Source organism: Oncorhynchus gorbuscha, linkage group LG05, assembly GCF_021184085.1.
Source record: "Oncorhynchus gorbuscha isolate QuinsamMale2020 ecotype Even-year linkage group LG05, OgorEven_v1.0, whole genome shotgun sequence".
In the NCBI taxonomy this organism is placed as follows: Eukaryota; Metazoa; Chordata; class Actinopteri; order Salmoniformes; family Salmonidae; genus Oncorhynchus; species Oncorhynchus gorbuscha.
The window spans coordinates 24,400,828-24,418,889 of record NC_060177.1 but is presented as its reverse complement, the minus strand read 5'-3'; the positions used below and the strand labels follow the sequence as shown (position 1 = coordinate 24,418,889).

Sequence of the window (18,062 nt, the reverse complement as noted above, 5' to 3'; positions counted from 1 at the left end):
GGCCATGAGCTACCTAACAAACTCTCCCACCACGTGGTTCACACTGACGCTGTGATGGAGGCCATGAGCTACCTAACAAACTCTCCCACCACGTGGTTCACACTGACGCTGTGATGGAGGCCATGAGCTACCTAACAAACTCTCCCACCACGTGGTTCACACTGGACGCTGTGATGGAGGCCATGAGCTACCTAACAAACTCTCCCACCACTGTGATGGAGGCCATGAGCTACCTAACAAACTCTCCCACCACTGGTTCACACGCTGTGATGGAGGCCATGAGCTACCTAACAAACTCTCCCACCACGTGGTTCACACTGACGCTGTGATGGAGGCCATGAGCTACCTAACAAACTCTCCCACCACGTGGTTGAGCTACACTGACCGCTGTGATGGAGGCCATGAGCTACCTAACAAACTCTCCCACCACGTGGTTCACACTGACGCTGTGATGGAGGCCATGAGCTACCTAACAAACTCTCCCACCATGTGGTTCACACTGACGCTGTGATGGAGGACACCACAGTAGAGTCACTAACACACACGTAGTCACACCCCTATCAAGACATGCATGTGAGACGGCCATATTCGGGCAACTGGAGCGTCGAGGAAAAAACAAGAATACATTTAATAAGCCATGGAAAAGGAGGGGAGATAATTCTTGCATGTCCCTGGATGGATATTATAGTACAGTCAGTGTGCCACATCAAAGTGTGTGTGTGTGTTGGCGGCTGGTATTAGATGCCAGGCAACTGTTAAACAATGAGACATCAGAGGATCAGAGATGAAGGACCAGGAAGGATAACACAGGTCAGGAAGTTCGATCCGGCTCTTAGTCACAAAGCACTTTGAGCATATTCCCTTTCACAGAAATCCCAGAGACCCAAATGTCCGACAGAACAACCCAAACACTAAACAGCCATATACAGAGGGTGGCTAAATGGGACCAGTCCTTTGATAATAATTTCAGAGCTGTGTGTATTTATGTGTGTGTGTGTGTGTATATTTATGTGTGTGTGTGTATTTATGTGTGTGTGTGTGTGTGTGTGTGTGTGTGTGTGTGTGTGTGTGTGTGTGTGTGTGTGTGTGTGTGTGTGTGTGTGTGTGTGTGTGTGTGTGTGTGTGTGTGTGTGTGTGTGTGTGTGTGTGTGTGTGTGTGTGTGTGTGTGTGTGTGTGTGTGTGTGTGTGTAAAGTGCGTTGTAGGCGTTTCAGAGGTCTCAGTTAAATTCTCTGAGTTGACTAAGCATTTAATTCCCACCTTCATCTCCCTGGCAGCAGCGGGGGGGCTCCAACAGGGGCTGAGAGAGGTGGACAGAAGAACAGGAGGAGGAGGGGAATAGAAGGAGAGGGGAGGAGGTGGTTAAAATAAGAGGGATAGAAGGAGAAGGAGAGAAGGGGGATAGAAGGAGAGGGATAGAAGGAGGAGAGGAGGGGATAGAAGGAGAGGGGAGGAGTGGGATAGAAGGAGAGGGGAGGAGTGGGATAGAAGGAGAGGGGGAGGAGGGGGATAGAAGGAGAGGGGGAGATAGAAGGAGAGGGGGAGGAGGGGGATAGAAGGAGAGTGGGAGGAGGGGGATAGAAGGAGAGGGGAGGAGGGGGATAGAAGGAGAGGGGAGGAGGTGGTTAAAATAAGAGGGATAGAAGGAGAAGGAGAGAAGGGGGATAGAAGGAGAGGAGGAGGAGGTGGATAGAAGGAGAGGGGGAGGGGGATAGAAAGAGAGGGGGAGGAGGTGGATAGAAGGAGAGGGGGAGGAGGTGGATAGGAGAGGGGGAGGAGGGGGATAGAAGGAGAGGGGGAGGATAGAAGGAGAGGAGGGGGATAGGAAGAGAGGGGAGGATAGAAGGGAGGGGGAGGAGGGGGATAGAAGGAGAGTGGGAGGAGGGGGATAAAAGGAGAGGGGGAGGCGGGGGATAGAAGGAGAGGGGGAGGATAGAAGGAGAGGGGGAGGAGGGGGATAGAAGGAGAGTGGGAGGAGGGGGATAGAAGGAGAGGGGGAGGAGGGGAATAGAAGGAGAGGGGGAGGAGGGGAATAGAAGGAGAGTGGGAGGAGGTGGATAGAAGGAGAGGAGGGGATGGAAGGAGAGGGAGGGAGGGGGATAGAAGGAGAGAAAGAGGAGGGAGGCTAAGCTTGGGCAGGGGAAACAGGGGACATTCTGACAGACATTCATCCAGCTCTCTGTGAGGGCTCTAATTGAATCACAGGTCAGGTGTGGCAGAGTTTATGCTATTTCATGCTTTTTAGTGTTTTAACATGTACTTAGTGTTTTAACATGTACTTAGTGTTTGCTCCAGTTCCCCTGTTTCTGTGGCTAACTGAAACCTACAGAGATAACAGAAATATGCAAAGTTAGAGCTCATGTAGGTGGATAATCATTTATATAGAAGACAACCTTTCGTGTACAGTTAATGAAACATAACAAAGGTGAGTACACAATGACAAAGAGAATGGAACCAGATCTGTTCCCAGGTAAATATAAATGTTCCAGCTGAAACACAGGATTAATATCTCATTAAGCCACAGCGCTCCAGGCTAGGACGGGAAGCAATGAATAAAATAAGATATGTGTAATGAAAGATTTAATATGGATGAACAGGAACGAAGTGGGGAGGATTGGTGTGTGTGCTCAGTGGAGTGTGTGTGTGTGTGTGTGTGTGTGTGCATGCTCTTTGCCAAACCCTGCAGGTTGGATTATATTACACAGGCAGGGTAATGACACTGTGGATTCCCTACGTATCCTGGGAGGATTGTGGTGCCCTGCTCCTGGGACGAGCACGTCTGAAAACTCACACGATTACATTGATTCATTTGCTACATTCATTTCTCTCCATGAATCGGATCCATGCGGGAGGATATTTTTAGGGGAGGCTGTGCCGGGCGCTGTGTTTGCCACCTGAGGTCCCTGGGCCAGGTGTGTGTGGAGTGTGTGGTATGTGTGTGGACTGGAGTGTGTGAGGGCTGGAGTAGTGCACCTGCATGGCTCTGTAGGAGTACAGGGCACAGACACACAACTGGCCCCAGCACTCTAAACATGAAGTCCTATGAATTGAATTGGGTTGATTCATCCCAACAAGGCCTTAAACACAGAGGTTTATGAATGGATGTGTGATCATACTGTCAGTCTGGGTCATGGGGACAAAGTCAATTATTCCTGCTAGACTCCTTGAAGAAACAACTGTAGCGCCGCCTGTGTGCTCTCAAGGTTACATGGGGCGGGAGATAGAAGGAGAGTGGGAGGAGGGGAGCCTAGTGGTTAGAGCGTTGGGCTAGTAACCGGAAGGTTGCAAGTTCAAATCCCAGAGCTGACAAGGTACAAATCTGTCGTTCTGCCCCTGAACAGGCAGTTAACCCACTGTTCCTAGGCCGTCATTGAAAATAAGAATTTGTTCTTAACTGACTTGCCTAGTTAAATAAAGAAAAAATAAAATAAAATCTGCAAACTCAGAAGGATAGTGCCAATGACAGTGCCAGTAATACAGTGCCATCAATACAGTGCCATCAATACAGTGCCATCAATACAGTGCCATCAATACAGTGCCATCAATACAGTGCCAGTAATACAGAGCCATCAATGCAGTGCCATCAATACAGTGCCAGCAATACAGTGCCAGCAATACAGTGCCATCAATACAGTGCCATCAATACAGTGCCATCAATACAGTGCCATCAATACAGTGCCAGTAATACAGTGCCATCAATACAGTGCCATCAATACAGTGCCATCAATACAGTGCCATCAATACAGTGCCATCAATACAGTGCCATCAATACAGAGCCATCAATACAGTGCCATCAATACAGAGCCATCAATACAGAGCCATCAATACAGAGCCATCAATACAGAGCCATCAATACAGTGCCAGCAATACAGTGCCATCAATACAGTGCCATCAATACAGTGCCAGCAATACAGTGCCATCAATGCAGTCCCAGCAATACAGTGCCATCAATACAGTGCCATCAATACAGTGCCATCAATACAGTGCCATCAATACAGTGCCATCAATACAGTGCCATCAATACAGTGCCAGCAATACAGTGCCAGCAATACAGTGCCATCAATACAGTGCCATCAATACAGTGCCATCAATACAGTGCCATCAATACAGTGCCAGCAATACAGTGCCAGCAATACAGTGCCATCAATACAGTGCCATCAATACAGTGCCAGCAATACAGTGCCATCAATACAGAGCCATCAATACAGTGCCATCAATACAGTGCCAGCAATACAGTGCCATCAATACAGTGCCATCAATACAGTGCCATCAATACAGTGCCATCAATACAGTGCCATCAATACAGTGCCATCAATACAGTGCCATCAATACAGAGCCATGAAAAAGTATTTGCCTCCTTTCTGATTTTCTTTATTTTTGCATATTTTTTATATTGAATGTTATCAGATCTTCAACCAAAACCTAATATTAGATAAAGTGAACCTGAGTTTACAAATGTGATGGTTTGGGGATGCTTTGCTGTCTCAGGACCTGGAAGACTTGCCTTAATAGGAGAACCCATGAATTCTGGTCTATATTAGAGAATTCTACAGGAGAATGCCAGGCCATCCGTCTGTGAGCTGAAACTGAAGTGCAGCTGGGTCATGCAGCAGACAATGATCCAAAAGACAAAATCAAGTCTAAAGTATATGAAAATGGCTAAAAAGCAACAAATTACAAGTTAGTCCCAATTGAGATGTTGTGGCAGGACTTGAAATGAGCAGTTCATGCTTGAAAACGCACAAATGTTGCTGAGTGACAGCAGTTATGTGTGGAAGAGTGGGCCAAACTTCCTCCACAGGGATGTGAGAGACTGATCAACAACTACAGGAAGCGTTTGGAGTCATTGCAGCTGAAGGGGCACAACCAGTTATTGAGTGTAAGGGGCAATTCATTTTTCACACAGGGGCATTGGGTGTTGCATAACTTTGTTTATGAAAGAAATGAAATACGTTTGTAATTGTTGTATTATTTGTTCACTCAGGTTCCCTTTATCTAATCTTAGGTCTTGGAAGATCTGATAATATTCAGTATCAAAAATATGCAAAAGTTGAGAACATTAGAACGTTGCAAATACTTTTTTATAAGCACTGTATCTCATGTAGAAATGTAGCATCTCATCACACTTTAAAGAGCCAATCCGGAGCTCAAACAATGGCCACACCTCCACATGTTTTGGTAAACAGCTGACAAATGGGGCTTGAGAAATATAACCACTCTCATAGACAGAGCTATGGAGGCAAGGACTGACTAGCCATGAGATCAAAATGATCGTTTTAACCATGTTTTAAAGCAACACAGTTTTTGTTTACATTAACTTTGTTTACAAACATTGGAGTAAAATATGCTTATATTTTGGATATAATGTATGTACCAACTCCAGATTGGCCCTCAGTAAAAAGTTCTCAAGGCTGGTCTCCCTGAATAGCGAGTCATCCCAAACTGTACCTAAAATAAACGTTGTTGATGGTTTGTGTACAACTGCCTCGCCTTGCCCTTTCGCTGAATCAAAGGACATGTGAAAGCTCAGACTACCTCAACTCACGCAACACTGAGTCACAGAGACCTCAGCGCAGTACTTCAGTGTTAAAACTCTGCTACTGAACTGGCTGGACATGGAGCCTGGCAAGACTCTCAATCAGGGAACAAGATAGAGCACAATGCCAGAGACCGGCAGACGGACGGACACATTCCAACAGATATATGGAGGTACAGTAGCCAAGAGTGTGTCTGTGATGGAGATGCAGTGCAGTAGTGGAGTCAGGAGACTTGAGCTGTTCCACTGGCAGCATTCCTTCCTAATGAATCATTGCCCTTAAACTTTGTGTTTTCATTTAACAATCACTAACATTTTTATTGGCATCAGCTGCCTGCTAGTGTAAGGGGAGCATAAATATACAGAAGAGACAAAGGGGACAGAGAGAGAGAGAGGGAAATGGGGGAGGAAGAAAGAGAGAGAGAATATGAGGGATAACGAGGGGTGTGGGGGGGAAGCAAACAAAGGGGGCTAAGGGAGGGAGAAGGTAGGAAAAAGGAAGTGGTCAAGAAAAGAGAGTGTGACATGGACAAAGTACAGCGAGATGAAGAAAAGAGAGATAGAGGGAGGGAGAGAGAGAGAGAGAATGCCTAGTCTCTGCTAAAAGTATGGATGCTTTCCAATAGTGATTGTAGGCAGATTCTTTAGATGTGTGTATAAAGGGATTGGCTAAATGCTGGCAGCTCGTCAAACCCTAGTAAGACACTGCCTCCACTATTCTTAAAATCCTTCCTTGCTGTAGATGTAGTATCTCACATTTGAGCAACGCACCGAGCTACACTTTTTGATGTGTCATTTAGCATTACAGAGATTTCTATGGAAATAGGCTTGCCTGACTTTAGGTGGGCTTTACAGGAGTGGGTTGGCTTTGTCACCAAGGGAAACAGCAGACAAGGTAGTGGAGACAGGATGTGAATTACTGAACAATCAAACGCCCATATATTTTATGAAACGGGAATGAAAAGAAGAGCTGGTTTTACTGAATGCTTATAATCCACAGTCAAACCAACACCAGAAATATTTCACTATGATGTACAGTATGCTGTGCTGTCAGAATGAGTGGAGGTGAGGTGACTATCATGAACAATATGATACAATATTACATGCAGTGGAAAAGGATGATATTTCCAGATGTTCCTGGACTGGCTGGACCTGTAATTACTGTCATCGCCCCTCCGCTGCTGCAGCTGCCCCTCAAGGACCTGTTACATCACCTCACCTCTCCCCTGGCCCTCCTTCTTGGACAGACAGCCCCCTCTGCAGCTGGGCTGGGCAACGCCACACTGACAGCACTGGGGCCAGGGCCTGAGGAGGAGGGCAGGGCAGGGACCGGGTGGGGGTGAGTGGGGTGGGGAGGGAGGGAGCGCGGCATGGAGGAGAGGGATTTGTGCCCTTTCAGCTCGTCTTCAGCTCTTCACGCTTCACTGAGCACAGTAACAGATAAGCGCACCCTGCAGCTCTGCATAATGACCGGCTACATCCACTAGACTACAGCGCACCACACCTCTCCCCGCGCCTCCCCTCTTCTCCCTCTCCACCCTCTTTCTTTCTCCTCCTCTGCTGGGCTGACACACAGAATAACACTAGACACATTCAAAGATGCACAGAAAAACAACACACACAAAAAATATATTCACCTATTGTTTAGTACCCAGTAAACAAATCACAAGTAGCAATACATATGCTTGAAATGGTTGCAGAAATGTGCTCTCACTGTGCTACGGCCTTGTGCCTTCACACAAGAGTGGATTCATTACAAACCAGTCTTCTCTCATAATGTGGTACCAGTGGAGTAGACAAAGGGATAATATCATCTATTCCATCTCTAGTTCAGTTGAGCTAACAGTGAGTATGGTTAAAGGACCAAACACCACAATCACTCACAGTCCTTAATGATCTACTGTTACTCACACCTGTGAGTACAGCTCACCATCTGTGTGTGTGTGTGTGTGTGTGTGTGTGTGTGTGTGTGTGTGTGTGTGTGTGTGTGTGTGTGTGTGTGTGTGTGTGTGTGTGTGTGTGTGTGTGTGTGTGTGTGTGTGTGTGTGTGTGTGTGTGTGTGTGTGTGTGGTGTGGGCAGATATGAGCGTAACCAGGAGAAGACAGAGAGACAGAGAGAGAGAGGGGGGGCAATCAGAGAGAAGGGGGGTGCAATCAGAGAGAAGGGGGGTGCAAGCAGGAGCGAGTGAGTGACAGACGGAGGAGAGGAGAAGGAGCAGCCTAGGCAGCACCTGTGACCCAAAATGCAGAAGTACCCGGGTGAACACCTGAGCAGCACCTGGCCGCAATCACAGCCTGGGTCGGGGGAGGGGCCCTCGCGGGACAGAATGGCGAGCACACCGACACCTGCACCAGTTAAACACGCTCGGGATGCTAGCGCCATGTGGGATTTAGCTCTCCATGATAAGCCTTAAGGAACAATTAAAAAGGAAAAGTAGAAAAAGACACTACTGAGGCACTGAGAGAGATTGATTTTTCCCCCCGCTGCACAAAAGGCAGGGAGAATACATCTTGGCGCTGTCATGGCCCCTCTTGTGCACAAAACCCTGGGCAACATAATGCTCTGAACACTTTGCATTGTCACTAAACGACTGCATCACTTCATTTCCTGGAAACCCATTACGTTTCATCAAAAGGAGAGGAAAAACAGATGAGAACAATTCTTCTGTGCAGGGAGAATTCATTTAGCAGAAAGCCGAGGGAGAAGAGAGGGGAGAGAGGAGGAGAGAGAGGAGGGCTAACTGCAGAACACTCTGCAGGCTGGCAATGAGGATGCAAATCTCAGAAACTAGTGCTGCATGGGCTCCACAATTATTTTCCTGGTGACAGCAAGCATTACAGCTTTAATTACCCAGATAAGGCAAGCAGCACAAACTATTCTTGGAAACTGTTCAATTTAAACTGTGTGATATTCATCTGTTCCAAGGATACTGAGCAATGCTGCTTTTAAAAAAGGTGTACTTTCATCCAGATTGAAATTGTTGTATGAAAAGCATTGATGCACTTGGATACATGGTCACAGTGGTCTTGGACACACTAACAGGGGTTGGCTGGCCTTCAAGGACAGATTGTGATTTAAACTCCGTTTTCACTGCTCTCCTCTCGTCCATCTATCAACTGCGAAAGCATGTCAGTCTGTGGACTTTTCCTGAGCCTATACACAGACTTTAAGACTGGTCCAAGGCCTGGCTGTTGAGTAGCTCTGGAGAAGGCCTCACATTTTCAATAAAGGAGCCTGTGGAACCTAGTCTCCACATATTCTGGCCTGAAAACTAAAAAGCACTTTCCTCCAGGGAATTATATGAAAAAAATACAAATGAATTGACATAGAGACAACACTTTCTATGAAAATAAAAATCTGTTACAGATCAATTTCATCTATTACAAATGAATTAGGGTTAGGAGTCCAAGGTATTTGGTGACGGTCCCAGTGGTATCAGATGGAAACCCAGTAACCACTGTCTCCAGAGGAGACAGTCTGTCTCTGGGGCCCAGGCCACAGCCTCCCCTGCTCCATTAACTGCCATTTAATAGATTTAATTTATCTGGAAATATGAGCCGTGTTTAAGCAGGTTAGTTAGGGGACTTTTCACAGTAATCCCTAGAATGGTGTTCAACAACTGGAAGGCAACACCACACACAGCTCTGAGATCATCATGGGTGACTCGAAATACAGTCCCATGCCATTTCAGACATGACGTAAAGTGAAATACCATTAGCCCACCAAATCCAGTCTAACGACAGAAGGCCTGGGAGTGTGTGGCGAGTTAGTCATATTAATCAGATTTGTTTTCATAGTACTAGACACACACAGAGCGTATGAGGTGCGCTGGAGGAACGTGAGGGTGCATCGTAGCAGCTCAGCAGAGTTATTAATACAGACACAGTCACATGGCTGAACACACACACATACAGTACTAGTCAAAAGTTTGCACACACCTTCTCATTCAAGGGTTTTTCTTTATTTGACTATTTTCTACATTATGGATTAATAGTGAAGACATCAAAACTATGAAATAACTCACAAGGAATCATGTAGTAACCAAAAAAGTATTAAACAAATAAAATTATTTGTTATATTTGAAATTCTTCAAAGTAGCCACCCTTTGCCTTGATGAAAGCTTTCCACACTATTGGCATTCTATCAAACAGCTTAATGAGGTAGTCACCTAGAATGCATTTCAAATTCAATTAACAGGTATGCCTTCTTAAAAGTTAATTTGCGGAATTTATTTCCTTCTGAATGCATTTGAGCCAATCAGCTGTGTTGTGACAAGGTAGGGGTGGAATGCCGAAGATAGTCCTATCTGGCAAAAGACCAAGTCCATATTATGGCAAGAACAGCTCAAATTAACAAAGAGAAATTACTGTCCATCATTACTTTAAGACATGAAGGTCAGTCAATCTGGAAAATGTCAAGAAATTTGAATGTTTCTTCAAGTACAGTTGTAAAAGCTATCAAGCACTATGATGATATTGGCTCTCATGAGGACCACCACAGGAAAGGAAGACCCAGAGTTACTTCTGCTGCAGAGGATAAGGTCATTAGAGTTAACTGCACCTCAAATTGCAGCCCAAATAAATGCTTCACAGAGTTCAAATAACAGACACTTCTCAACATCAACTGTTCAGAGGAGACTGCGTGAATCAGGACTTCATGGTTGAATTGCTGCAAAGAAACCACTACTAAAGAACACCAATAAGAAGAGACTTGCTTGGGCCAAGAAACACCAGCAATGGACATTAGACCGGTGGATGTCTGTCCTTTGGTCTGATGAGTCCAAATGTGAGATTTGTGGTTCCATCCGCCGTGTCTTTGTGAGACGCAGAGTAGGTGAACGGATTATCTCCCCATGTGTGGTTCCCACTGTGAAGCATGGAGGAGGAGGTGTGATGGTGCTTTGCTGGTGACACTGTCTGTGATTTATTTAGAATTCAAGGCACACTTACCCAGCATGGGTACCACAGCATTCTGCAGCGATACTCCATCCCATCTGGTTTGCGCTTAGTGGGACTATAATTTCTTTATCAACAGGACAAAGACCCAAAACACACCTCCAGGCTGTGTAAGGGCTATTTGACCAAGAAGGAGGGTGATGGAGTGCTGTATCAGATGACCTGGCCTCCACAATCACCCGATCTCAATCCAATTGAGATGGTTTTGGATGAGTTGGACCACAGAGTGAAGGAAAAGCAGCCAACAAGTGCTCAGCATATGTGGGAACTCCTTCAAGACTGTTAGAAAAGAAAAAGTATTCCTCATGAAACTGGTTGAGAGAATGCCAAGAGTATGCAAAGCTGTCATCTTTTTTCATTACTGCATGATTCCATATGTGTTATTTCCTAGTTTTGATGTCTTCACTATTATTCTGGAATGCAGAATAATAAAGAAAATACCTTGAATGAGTAGGTGTGTCCAAACCTTTGACTGGTACTGTATACATACATACTCTACATATGTACTCTATACACACACACACACACTAACTCTCATACTCAAACTCTCATTAAATCACTTTCAACACACTCAGCAAACAATGGTCATCAAACCTACTTCAACTGTCAAGAGGAAGGTTGCAACAGATTTTTTGCTGCAAAAAAATAGAAAAGTGATCAAAAGACAGCAACAATGTTTCATGTTTCTGGATATCCTTGTAGGACATTTCCCCTTCTTTCTCTTCTTCTTTGACGCACAGCCATCAACGTGACTCACGGAATAAATCCTGTCTTGCGAAATGAAGCAGTGATTACCAAGTGCCATCTGAGAGCCAGGTTGAAAGTCAGTAGCTCTTCCTAGCCTCTGTCTTTAATGGTAGATATAGGCCTTGTCTATGCCGAACTGAAGGAAAAGAGCAAACACCGCCAAAAATATTTCGAATAGAACTCACCCAAGGTGAATGAAGAAGCTCAAAGCCAACGGACTTGAAAGGAGTGAGAAATGAGTGGAGGACTTATTTAAACTGACACCTGAAGCAGCGTACAGTAACCCTCAACACCCTTCCTCCTCACCTAGGAGGGTGAATAGGCTCTGTGCTTCTACTCAACAGAAAAGGCTTAACAAAAATCACACTGCTACTAGTCTATTTATATCTTATCATCTGAACCAATTGTTCAAATTGCATCAGATTGTTAAACGTTTCCTCTCCATTCTACAGTAAGAGATGAAACTCAGCAGGAAATAAGATCCAAGTCTGGTACTCATATAGTCATCCCAACGAACCAGCATAGGGCTCTCAGGAAATACAACTCAATGAGTCCTGTCATGCTCTCAATGCAGGAGCAGATACAAGTATAGCTATCGTTCACCATAGGTCTGGCAACTCTGAAAAATGAAACAACATTACAGGGCCAGGAGAATTCTCCATGTTCCGCTGTTAAATGAACATATTGAAGATATAGAACCACTCATATGTACATTAAGAACACCTTCCAACTATTGAGTTGCACCACCTCCTTTTGCCCTCAGAACAAGTTGGCTGGATGTCAAGTTGGCTTGATGTCCTTTGGGTGGTAGACCATTCTGGATACACACAGGAAACTGTTGAGTGTGAAAAACCCAGCAGAGTTGCAGTTCATGGCACCTACTACCATACACTGTTCAAAGGCACTTAAATATTGTGTCTTGCCCATTCACCCTTTGAATGGCACATTATTGAACCAGTCTCCTCCCCTTCATCTACACTGATTTTAGTGGATTTAACAAATGACATCAATAAGGGATCATAGTGTTAACCGGGATTCATCTGGTCAGTCTATGTTATGGAAAGAGCATGTGTTCTTAATGTATTGTACTCTCAGTGTATATACACATATGCACAGATGTGGACCACAAGCTGACCCAGAATGCATGGTGACACTACAGGGAAATCTCAGGGCTACAGTGCCTTCAGAAAGTATTCATACACCTGGACTTATTCCACATTTTGTTGTGTTACAGCCTGAATTCAACATTTCTTACATTTATATTTTTTTCTCACCCATATACACACAATACCCCATAATTACAATGTGAAAACGTGTTTTTTGGAGATTTTTGCAAATGTATTGAAAATTAAATAAATAAATATCTAATTTACATGAGTATTCACACCCCTGAGGCAATACTTGTAGAAGCACCTTTGGCGGAAATTACAGCGTTATGAGTCGTCTTGGGTATGTCTCAATCAGCTTTCCACATCTGGATTTAGGCATTTCTCCCATTCTTCCTTGCAGATTTTCTCAAGTGCTGTTAAGTTAGATGGGGAGTGGCGGGGAACAGCAATCTTCAAGTCTTTTCACAGATATTCAAGGTTATTCAAGTCTGGGCTTCAGCTGGGCCACTCAAGTTCTTTCACATTCTTGTTCTGAAGTCATTTCAGTGTTGCTCTGGCTGTATGTTTGGGGTCATTGTCATGTTGGAACGTAAATCTTCGCCAGTCTAAGGTCATTTTCACTCTGAAGCAGGTTCTCATCAAGGATTTTCCTGTATTTGCCTCCATTCATTGTTCCCTCTATCCTTACCAGTCTCACAGTCCCTGCCACCATCATGCTTCAAGGTAGGGATGATGTTAAATGGTTGATGAGCTGTGTGTGGTTTTCTCCAGACATAGCGCTATTGCATTCGGGCCAAAGAGTAAAATGTTTGTCTCATCAGACCACAGAATCTTTTGCCTTTATGATCTCAGAGTCTTTTACATCCCTTTTTGCAAACTCCAGGTGTTCTGTCATTTTTCTCAGGAGTGGCTTCCGTCTGGCCACTGTCCCATAAAGCCCAGATTGGTGAAGTGCTGTAGAGACTGAGGCAGGTTCTCCCATCTCAGCCAAGAAACTCTGTAGTTCTGTCAGAGTGGTCATTGGGTTCTTGGTCACCTCCCTGACCAAGGTTGGTCGGGCAGCCAGCTCTGGGTAGTTCCATATTTAGTCAATTTCCCAATGATGGAGACCACTGTGCTCTTCGAAACTTTCAACACTCTAGAAATAATTTTATACCCTTCCCTTGATACACTGAGTGTACAAAACATTAGGAACACCAGCCCTTACCATGACATAGAGTGACCAGGTGAATCCAGGTGAAAGCTATGATCCCTTATTGATGTCACTTGTTAATTCCACGTCAATCAGTGTAGATGAAGGGGAGGAGACAGGTTACAAAATGATTTTTAAGCCTCGAGACAATCTTTCTAAATCATGTCCAAACAACTAAATTACTTTCTGCCAGATCTTTTTTCTGATTTAGTTTTATATTAAAGCAGAAAGATTTTCCCATCCCAATAATACAATTGAATATGCTTAATTATGAGACTATATTTCAAGTGATACATACTATATGACCCAAAGCCAAAACAGGTGTGTTTTGCCTTGCCAACTGTTACTGTTTGTGTCTTGAATATCAACAAAAGCCTAAACCAATTTCTCTTTGTGATCATAATCTGTTTGACCAGTAAATACTACACCCGCTGAAGAGGCAGGATTCCCTATCTGCATGCATATTTCTATTTAATCTAAAGCTGGATTAGTGCTTATTAAATATTACCTCAAACAACTACTCACAGTCAGCGTTATGCAACACCCTCCACTCCTCCCTCAGAGAAACACTGGTATACAGGACACATCCTCAGCCAGGAGAGAGACGGGGCAAGGAGGGCTGGACATAGGCCATAATCATCTTTTACCTTAGAGCTTCTAGAACTTGTTCTAGGGTTCCTTACATGGAATATAGAGTGAACAGAAGAATATGGGTGAAAAGGGAGCAGAGATATAAGTATTTAATAAATCTAGAACTTCAGTGAGAGTTGTAAATACTAAGAATATTGCATTTGTAACACTGGATGGGATTGAACAAGTCGTTCCATTAGAATACTCACTCCATCCTTTCCCACTTTGTTTTCCGCTTACCATTATTTACTGTTTACTGGATCTTGTCAAGGAGCAGCATTTGCATACATACAAACATGGAAACACAATGAGCAGCATGTCCGTGTTGCTCACCACCTCGTCATCTACACAGTCAGTGACTGAGTCAGAGGGATCTACATGGCCTTCTGAGTGAGACAGTGAGCTGATACTGCACTACTGTATGTATGGATAGTGTAGTGTGCTGAGGAGGATGTGTCGTCGTGCAGTAAGAGGATTGGAGAGCCTGACCCGCTCTGACACAGGCACTGCGTTAGCCCCAAGAGAGGTTGCTGGTGCCATCACTGGGAGCTCACACGACACCCTGCCCTCCTCCTCATCCTAATCCACATTCCTCACCCTCCAACCCAAAGGCTTTACTCGTGAGGGACAGACAATAAGGCCATCACATGAGGCAAGAGGGAGTAATTCTGATCATCATCTATTTATGTAGATTCATATCTGATTCCTGAAAGACATTGGGTACTCCTTTTCCCATACATGTAGCTACATACGAATAGCTTCATTGAATTTATATTTACAACACAGTTTACTACTCATTTGTTATTCTACTATTCCCAAGCTGTACAAAGACAAAGCCCCAATGAGCCAAAGATGACGTCTAGAATGAGCCTCCATTATTCAAGTCATGCAGCATATTCTGCTGGTAACTGTCATTAAAATATAATGTCAAATAAACAGTCATTGCCAGCCATCTGTTGGGCACTAACAACTGTAACATGTTCATTATCATATACAATAGCTGACCTCAAATAACCCCAAGCTGCTTTCAACATGTCATACTTCTCTTTGGTTGAATGATGGAGTCAGGTCTGAGCCAACCGTCTCCTCTGTTCCATTTACCAACCATGAAATTAAATACAAAGACAAAAACATGCACACACACACACACACAATACAATCAGGACAATGGCTTGCTGGCTTTTCTTCGACTAAGTACGTCTTAGGAGGTAAGATTTCTTATCTAAACTAAAGCTGATTTAGATGTTGCTCAAAAGCATTGCGAATGAGGTTTCCTGGTCATTGTGAGTCAGGTCTGTCGAAGCCAAGGACTGTATGGGTCTGAACACACACACAAAGCAGTGAGTAAGGAAGGCCATTGTCCCTTTCCACCTGCAGAGCTATCAGTAAAGCACGGCGCACTTAAGAACAATATCCATTCGTATACAGTGCCAAATACAATACCAAAAATAAGGCTTGGTAAATGCTTCCAATCCTTCAAAACATGTCATCTTCTTTTAAATGTCTTGAGTAACCACATACACTGAGGTATCTAAGCAAAGGGTCTACATCCTCCAAATATTTGTCGAAGGAAACTGCAGACCATTGAGATTTGGATTAAGATAATCCATTCAGATGACCATGGCTCGGTTGTAAAACTCCAATGGTGAGATCAAACAAAAATGGGTCACGTAGTACTGTACAACCAGAGGGTTCCCTTGGAAATGCTGCGTGTATAGTTGTAATGCATAATTGTGTAATGTCCCTGCATGCGTGTTCCACCTCTTTCATTGGTGAGGAATAACCTTTCAGGCTTGATTTAATAATGCCGCCCCAAACTAGGTAATTCCATGTAAATCCCAGATATTACTGCTGAAATTCAATTGTATTGAAGACCAGGCTCATCTTCCAATCCCAGCCTCTGATAAGCACAGGCTATTTAGGCCCACAATCAGATTGTCTAATGCCCTGACACATCATTGCAGCAGATCATTTCCATATTGTGCCACTTATAAGCATAATTACAGCCAGAGCTGGAGAACAGAGAGGAGCCCACCCTCCCAGACGCATCCTGTGATCAATCGCCACAAAGATAACATTTCATTTTCAGTCGTCTCCTGCACCAGCACCCATCCGTAAACTATCCACCTTGCATGGCAACCAGTCTCCAGGGCAATCTTACAATGAGCCGGGGATTCAGTTGCCCATAAAACTGTCATGTGCTAACACATCACAACGACTCCAGGAGAAAGGCCAGTGTAATATATAGCTTTTAATTGTTAGAATGTATCTATCACATCAGGGGGGAATAAATAACCTTTAGACATTCTAAACCACAATTTAGGTTTGATAAATCTATAATATGGTGTTATGATGGGGATTTTTTTAACCAGTGATCATCATTCTTATCTGTTCATACTCAACAGTGATTATATACTGGGGTGGCAAAGGACCAGCACAGTAAATTCAATCTCCTAAATCTCCAAAAGCCTCCCAATCTGAATGGAGTCACTACTGGCTTCAAAATAAATGCTTTTATTTGGAAGGGAATTATCATACTGCTGCTGGTAGCAGACAAATGGAGGTGGTGGTGCAACATCAGAGCAGCACAATCAGGCTATGCATGATTTAACAAACCCAAACGCTAAGTCTGCATAAACCATCACAGATCACCTGCCATTAAAGCATCTATTAGAAATCCTGAATGATATCCCACAATGGTGATGGTGGGCTGTTTTTGTATGAAATGGTCTCTGGCACATCTGCTTGGTTAACCCCCCTTCCTTAGACACCACCTCCTGCTACTGGAAGTTGCCGGTGGCTTTTCTGATAGCTAGAAGACAGTCTTTTGTGATGGAAAACTGTACTGATGGTGTGACTTCCACCCTGGGGGAGGGTCAACTTCTGAAGACGGTCACCACAGGACGAGGAGAGAGAGGGTGAAGTAAGGCGGGAGAGGAGAGGAGAGGAGAGGAGAGGAGAGGAGAGGAGAGGAGAGGAGAGGAGAGGAGAGGAGAGGAGAGGAGAGGAGAGGAGAGGAGAGGAGAGGAGAGGAGAGGAGAGGAGAGGAGAGGAGAGGAGAGGAGAGGAGAGGAGAGGAAAACACTGCTTGACCTAGCACGGCTGTGAGGGCTGCCACTTCCAGAAGCGTGACATGCCTTGTCCACACAGGGCTAAAGGGAGTTTTTAAAATAAAATAAAATGGATCTCTGAGACCTGTGGGCATGTGAGGGGTGAGACCTACTTACCCATTATGCTGGAGTTCATAAAAGGTGTCTGGGACAATCCTTCATGGGACACTAATCGACTGTCACTCATGTGATCACCATAATGAGGGCTGTCTGCCAAACCCTGGGGGGAGAGATCAGAGTATTAAACACATTATTAGGCTGCTTGGCTAATTGAGTGCTATGACAGTACACTAATTACTGAGGAAGGAGAGCACAATTGGTCAACTGTCCCTTGAAACTGTACTTTTTTCCCCTTTCCGTCATTAAAAATGACTTTTTTCATCTTTGACTGATTGTAAAAGCAGTAAAACAGAACCCTGATGAGCCTGTCAACGCATATGCCACGTTTCAGGATTAGAAAATACAAGGTTAATGATGCACATGTAATTCTGTGGATCTGAAGAGGCAGTGGGCTTTTTGAGAGAAGACATGTTGACATGTTAATTGTACACACATTACATGGATCAGAACATGCATGATGCACAAACAAGCACATTCACATATGGATGAAAAACTATTAGGAAAAGCCCTTAGTCCAAATGGATACATAACAGCATCATTCACTTGTGTCAATTCTAAGGTGTAGTTGCAGAGATTCATCTTCCAATGTCCTACAAGAGTCTGTCGTGAACCAGTCCAAGAGATCCTAGCAAACCTCTCATAAAATGCGATACCCATTTCCAA

General features: G+C 44.3%; 1 protein-coding gene across 5 annotated transcripts in view; it reads right to left on the bottom strand.

Moving 5' to 3' along the window:
- Nucleotides 1-18,062, bottom strand: part of LOC124035721 (transcription factor 12-like) — a 92,681-nt gene that overhangs the window by 47,664 nt on the left and 26,955 nt on the right. For all 5 annotated transcript variants that reach the window (XM_046349332.1, XM_046349327.1, XM_046349330.1 and 2 more), the window contains exon 5: nucleotides 17,397-17,499. In XM_046349332.1, the coding sequence (XP_046205288.1) occupies nucleotides 17,397-17,499 (103 nt within the window). The remainder of the gene's footprint in view (nucleotides 1-17,396; nucleotides 17,500-18,062) is intronic.